At 29.6% G+C, this 6899-nt stretch overlaps 1 protein-coding gene across 2 annotated transcripts; it reads left to right on the plus strand.

Annotated features, from left to right (window-relative positions):
- Nucleotides 1-1795: 1795 nt before the first annotated feature.
- Nucleotides 1796-6005, plus strand: LOC133817495 (probable tyrosine-protein phosphatase DSP4). Of its 2 annotated transcripts, none has more exons than XM_062250035.1 (5): nucleotides 1796-2335; nucleotides 2456-2549; nucleotides 5159-5216; nucleotides 5340-5383; nucleotides 5465-6005. In XM_062250035.1, exons 1-5 carry the CDS (start codon nucleotides 2028-2030, stop codon nucleotides 5681-5683), a joined length of 723 nt encoding a protein of 240 aa, XP_062106019.1. In that variant the 5' UTR covers nucleotides 1796-2027; the 3' UTR covers nucleotides 5684-6005. The 2 variants fall into 2 exon arrangements, with proteins under 2 accessions (XP_062106019.1, XP_062106020.1); XM_062250036.1 differs by having other exon boundaries at nucleotides 1797-2335; nucleotides 5489-6005.
- Nucleotides 6006-6899: the final 894 nt, after the last annotated feature.

Genomic DNA, 6899 nt, shown 5'->3' on the forward strand with positions numbered 1-6899 from the left:
ACATTGAAGACTCAATGTCAGGTATGTTTTATCTCTATATATTCAATTCAATACCCTAAATAAAGTTTGATCTTGCAGATTACATAAGCATGGTTTATTGTTATTGATTTCAGAATTGATAATGTTATAATGCTCATATGTTAGAAATATTAGCATAACACATATATAAATATATATACAAATTTATATATTTTTTATTTATTAAACAAACCAATGTGGAAAAAAATGGTAAATACTCATTTGGTACCTTGTGTTTTATCGAAATACACTTAGTATCCTATATTATAATAATGATCATTTGGTATTTGCAATTCATACTTGTTTGGTACTCTCTATAGAAATTTGTCAACTCAAATTTTAAATATTTATATTGCCCCTCATTAAAATTATTTATTTCATTTTCTTTTGATTTTGTTATTTTAAAATGATTTAAAAATATTTTTTATAAATTAATCAATTAAAAAAAAAATCGAACCCCTAAACTTAGACCCAAAAATTAAAATCACCACCCTAAAATTAAAAGCTAAAATTTAAACAAAATAGTTTAATTGAAACTTAAAAAAATTATTAGGCTTTTAGTTTACTTTAATTAATTTTAAAATATTGCTTTAGTTTTTTTTTAAAATTTATATTTGGAATTAAAAATATTTATGTTTATTTTACCTTGAAGAACAAAAACAAAAAAAGATCAAATAAATCATTAAAAGAAAGGGCATTATGGTGATATTTGAAATTTGTGTTGATCAGATTCTAATGAAGAGTACTAAATCAGTAACGAATTACAAACAGAAGATAACAAATTATTATTATTATAAACATAGAATATCAATTATGTAAAATGATAAAATATCGCGTATTAAATAAGTATTTACAAAAAAAATTAATTTATATTTTTGTATAAATTAGGAGAAGTGAATAACACCGTAAAAATGTGGGGGTAAGGGCAACTCTCGAAGGGCTCGCTAGTAGGGCTGAGCATAAAATCCGAAAAACCGAAAAAACCGTATACACCGACCTTCCGAACACCAAAAAAACCGAAACCGATTAAACCGAACACCGAAAAAACTGCCAACGGCGCAAACCGCCACTGTTCGGTCGGTTTGAAAATTTTGTCCGGACCGACCGGCGGAACCGAAACCGACCGAACAATATAATATATAATAATATAATATTATATAATTATTAATTATTAAATAAAAAAAATAAAATTATGTTATATATATTTATGTTTTAAAAATGCACAAAAATGGATTCCAACAATCCAAATTTTTTAGTTTTTTAATTAAAACTTAAAAAAAAAAAATTTAAAATTAAAAAAAAATAAGAAATTCGGTTTGGTCAGTTTAACCGACCAAACTGCGGTTCAAAACGATCAGTTTTTTCTTTTAACTGGTTTGGTCGGTCGGTTTTTGGATTGCACCAATCCGGACCGAAAATTGAATTCTGAATTTTATGTTATGAAAAAATCGTCCAAACCGACCGATGCTCACCCCTACTCGCTAGGATGTTATTTGTCTTGTAAATAATTATTTTATTTGAAAGCATAGAAGGAAGCCACCGCCAAGTAAGAAGAGACCTTTACTTTATCCGCTTCGATCCAAGAAATCCTTTATTTACACGCGCCTGGCGTATGTATCATTCGAGCGTATTATTATAATTATTATTGTTTTTTCTTTCTAAATTTTTATTAACAATTTCTATACAAAAATTATTACTTTATTTATTTAAAAATAAATTAAAATTTCTGACTGCGGAGCCGTGTCTCTCTTAATCTATAAATACACAGTTTACCATTCGACGATGCCAAACAGGCCAGCGCAACTCTCTCTCTCTCTAAATCAACTGTCACTCCAAACAGAAAAAAAAAAAAAAAAAAAAGTTCAAACCGCGCAGCCCATTATTTATTTTTTTTCAAAAAAAAAAAAATCTCTAAGAATATCCTCAGCGATCCCAAGCCCTCTTCTTGGTCTTTGGTGTGTGTTTCTCACGAGAACTTACTAACTAGCTCGGCTCCACTGTTATTAAAAATGAAATTGGAACATCAGGACGAGTCCGGTCATGGCGACGAGATGTGCCGAACTATCGAGGTCGATCCTTCTCCTTCTCCTACTTCTAATCCACCGGCATTCGATCACCGCCACTTTCCCCTTCCCGAGAAGCTGATCGCCGACGTCCCTACGGCCGAAGACGACTGCGACATGGAAGAAGTTGAAGGGGACGGCCTTTTCATCCCGCCTCTGAACTTTTCCATGGTGGATAATGGCATTTTCAGGTCTGGCTTTCCTGATTCTGCCAACTTCTCTTTCCTCCAAACTCTTGGCCTTCGCTCCATCATGTAAGCTTTGTTTTATCAATTAGCTTTTTTTTTTTTTACTGAAAAGATAGGATTGGATGAATTTAGGGCTTTTCTTGTGCGTTTGTGATTGATTTGAGTGTGGATTGGTGTGATTATTAGATGCCTGTGTCCGGAGCGGTATCCTGAAATAAACATGGAGTTCCTCAAGTCCAATGGAATTCAACTTTTTCAATTTGGGATCGAAAGTAACAAGGTACTCTTTTATATGTATACATAATATTTTGCTCCATTCCCTCTAACTTTCTTGACTTTCCAATTCTTTAATTCGGATTTGATTCAATTACTACATATGATGATAACTCTTTGGATCACCAAAATTTTGATGAATACAAATTTTTATGGCTTAATCCTTTTGGAAAGATAGCATGTAAAATTTCTCTCTAAATATATTATACGTGTTCTCTTCAATTATCACATGCTATTTTTTCTGGTTGATTTGCCTAATTTATTGATTCATTAGTCTATGAATCTTTTGATAATATATGGTCTATAATTATAATGTGCCAGCATTTTTCATTGCTTGTGTTGTAATTTTCTGTCTTGTTTCAAACTTTTTGCATTTTTCTTAAGGCTTTCTTCAATATATCCGTGTTTAATTTTTGATGCTTGATTGAGAATTGAGCGTATTATTATGAATATAATAAATTGAAGTAATTAATTAAGTAGGATAAGTCTACTTTTTCTAAGCCCTTTGGTTGCATTGTTTCTATTAAAGTATGTATATATATTTATATTTATATATGCAAGCCTGCTCCTGCTTTTACTTTTTTTTCTTTTGATGGATTGCTGCTTTCAGTATTTAAACCACTTGAGTTAAGATATTGAGATTCAAATATATATATATATATATATTTGTATATATATATTTATGGGATTCGAAAACATCACTAGGCTAAGTTATGTGTATGGCTATTTTAAATTATTATACTTTATCCTTATGTAAATGCATTTTGGCTAATTTAATTATGATAATTTAGTAATAATGTATTTATATATATATATATACATATATTTATGCTTCCTTGCCGGTAACAGTACTCATGTTTGTAGAAGTCCTGGTGGTACTAGGATATATAATTACAATCCAAAAGCTGTGTCGACGTTCTAATTATTCTAGTTTATATTTCATATCATATTAACTTACAAAAATCTGTCTATGAGGATCCCACCAGAGTGTCTTTTACTTCCAACAGGACTTGAACTCTTCGATATATTTTTACATAAATAAATATTTTATTTATATATACTTTATTGGTACTGATCATTAAATGCTTTGGGGTCCTACCAGTTTTTGCATAAATATGATATAATATATTTCCATAAGTAACCAACCGATTATGGGCTTCAGCAGTTGTATGTAGAGAATTCCTTGTCTGATTCTTTCAGGTCCTGACTCATGCACATTACATTTTAATATAAATTCTCTGAAATTAAATAACATTAGACAAAGTACGTATACAGTACAAAGCCATAAGTGCAATTTGCTGAATATTTGATTTTCCCAAATCCCATGTTTGATTGTTCGACACAAACTTTGTAATGAACATTTACCTATTGAGGATGGTTTTTTAATTTTTATTTTATTTGTATATAGTTTAGTCTTAAGTCCTTGTATCAGTATATTGTTTTATTTTCAATTCGAATTCTCCCAAATTAATTAACATTGGATTATTCTTTCAAGGAAAAACAAAAACATTGGATCATTACTTATAGCAACAAGTAGATTCAATATCAATATATTTGAATTTGAGAATGTATAATTACAATATGTTATCTGGTGTGGTGTTGGGTTAATATTAATAATAATGAATACTTTTTGTCAATATAGCATATACAATTAAAATAGTTTTTAGTTGAGTTCGGTTCTAAATGAATGGAAATACTTAAAAATAATAATAATTCCACCAGAAAACTTTTTACTTATACATTTCTATCTTTTTTTTTTTAATTTCATTATTCACTGATTTTAGAACACAAACCTTAAATTGAATATTTATTTATTAATGCTGTTTTTGTATTTTATTTATTTATAATTATTATATAATCTTAAAGTAAATTTAGTTTTTATATAAACAGCATATATAACATACATATTTGTATTTTTAAATTTTAGGCCAATATAAATTTATACACATGTATATATTTAACTTTTTTTAAAATAAATTATTTTAAAATGAAAAAAAATCGGGGCCATCGTCCCTAGCTATAGTATTTTTAAGTTATTTAGTTTGTCTTTAAATTAGATTTCTCTATTTGTTTTTTAAGTTATTTAGTTTGTCTTTAAATTAGATTTCTTTATTTGTTTATTGTAATTTCAATATTTATCCGAATAAAATTGTCACATAAAATTATGAAAGTAATAACATTTCAATGCTAACTTGAATAAATAGATACAACCATACATTATCTCATACCGAGTATACATTATTGTTAAAAAATACTCGTTCCTAGGATACATTTTTGAACAGATTTATTTGTATTAGTTTATACCCGTAAAGTTTGTACACTAAATATGCGCTAATCTGTATGGGAAACAAATGACTGTTATTTTTCTTTCTTACAATAATTAATTAATGGGAATATTTTTGTATGAACTTCATTTTGGTTCTTAGGTAAATGTATACGTAGTTTGGCATATAGTTTTTGATTGTTAGGGACATGATGATATTGAGCTTTGTAAGGATTAAGTTCGGTGAAATATAATATTTGCTTAGAAACTTATCTTTATACATCAATTACAACTAATTATAAATTTCTCCCACTAAATACAAACTGACATATGGAATTCAATTGTGCATCCAGGAGCCTTTTGTTAACATCCCAGAAGATACAATCCGTGAAGCACTACAAGTTGTTCTTGGTACTTCAAGCACACTGCCATTTTAATCTCTTTCTATATTTCCCCTTGTGATTTTGAATTCTAAGTTAAAAAAGGATTTGGGTCATAGGTTAACTTTTCTTTTTTACAATTTTTGTAATACAGATGTAAAGAATCACCCAGTCTTGATTCACTGTAAAAGAGGGAAGGTAAGAGCAACATTATTTGTTACTTTGATCAAAGTTTCTGTGATTATAAGTCCTATGTGTATACCTTCTAAAATATTGTAGATGGTTACTTGCTTTGATTGGCAGCACCGAACTGGTTGCCTGGTTGGATGCATTAGAAAGTTACAAAGATGGTGCCTTTCATCCGTCTTCGATGAGTACCAGCGATTTGCAGCGGCCAAAGCTAGAGTTTCAGATCAAAGATTTATGGAACTGTTTGATGTTTCTAGCTTGAAGCATCAGCCAATGTCATTTTCATGTTCGAAGAAAGTGCAACAATAACCAGTGTTCTTGATTCGCTTCAAGACCTCCTTATCATTGCCTGAAGAGAAACATCTCTAGATCATACTTGGAATAATGATTAGGAAAATGTGATGATGCAGTAGTTTTTTTTTCTTCCTATTAAAATAATCAAGAAGCTTATATAGTTAGATTTTTTTCTTAAAAGAGTTCTGTAATCAAATATTAAAGCAACCCTCAGTTGTCCCAGATAGCTGTTCCTGCCGAGTTATTATAATGTAAAGGCAAGTCAGCCAAAGTGGATTTTGTCTACTTCAAAAGTCATTGGTATAAGAAACTAATAAAGTATATTAAGGTTCTGTCATTAGAAGAACTGCTATATGTGCAATATTAATCTCTATAACTTGGTTCCTGAATTGCTTAAAAGTTTGCATCTTTTCAAACAATGTTTTATTGAAAATGCAATTGTGAATCTTTTCAGTGTAGAAAGCACCATTATTAGTTTACCTGAACGTATTTATTCATCTTTGCTTTCCAACTGCTTAAAGGTAAAAAATATTACAAGGTTCATTGTAATGTTTCTTTTTATCATGTACACACAAGAATTTCTTCAGGTATTGGAAAAACAATTCAAAAGGTAAAACAGTGTTCTTACTTCTTACCTTTATTGTTATTATTAGATGACAAAAGAAGTTAGTGATTATGTTCCCTTCTTTTTATAAATATGACAAAAGAAGTGTTAGGGAATTCACCTTTCTCACACCAGCTTCATCTACAAACACAAAAGCAACAAACCAATAGACACAACATACACAAATTTCAATAGAAAAATCAGCAAGAAAAACAATAAAATGAACACCAAGAATTATAGAGGTTCAGCCCAAATAACTTGAGCCTACATCCTCTTTGTACTCCCCTTGGGATGTTCTTCTCTGCACTATGAAACAGCAATGAAGATTACAACTTGTCACCACTAGAGAACTTCTACACTTAATGGATTACAATGCCTTGAACCCAAGCAAAACCCCAAGTACACTTGACCATGTACAAAGAAATCTCTCACCCAAGACCCAAGTGTTTCTCTCTCTAGCTCTCTCTCTTTCTCTCTCTGAAATAGCTCCTATTTTACAAAATGAAATCTGTTCTCCTCACAATTGGAGAACAATTATTTTCTTTCTATTGTAGATGATTTTTCTAGAAAAGTATGGGTGCATTTATTAAAGCATAAAAATGATGCATTTGAGGCTTTTAAAAATTG

The sequence above is a fragment of the Humulus lupulus genome, chromosome 2 (assembly GCF_963169125.1).
Source record: "Humulus lupulus chromosome 2, drHumLupu1.1, whole genome shotgun sequence".
In the NCBI taxonomy this organism is placed as follows: Eukaryota; Viridiplantae; Streptophyta; class Magnoliopsida; order Rosales; family Cannabaceae; genus Humulus; species Humulus lupulus.

What these genes read in the sequence shown, in the direction of transcription:
- LOC133817495 (XM_062250035.1), top strand. Translation starts at nt 2,028, where the DNA reads ATGAAATTGGAACATCAGGACGAGTCCGGTCATGGCGACGAGATGTGC. An exon ending in TTGGGATCGAAAGTAACAAG is followed by an intron (nt 2,550 to 5,158) that starts GTACTCTTTTAT and finishes TTGTGCATCCAG; the next exon opens with GAGCCTTTTGTTAACATCCC. An exon ending in AGCACTACAAGTTGTTCTTG is followed by an intron (nt 5,217 to 5,339) that starts GTACTTCAAGCA and finishes TTTGTAATACAG; the next exon opens with ATGTAAAGAATCACCCAGTC.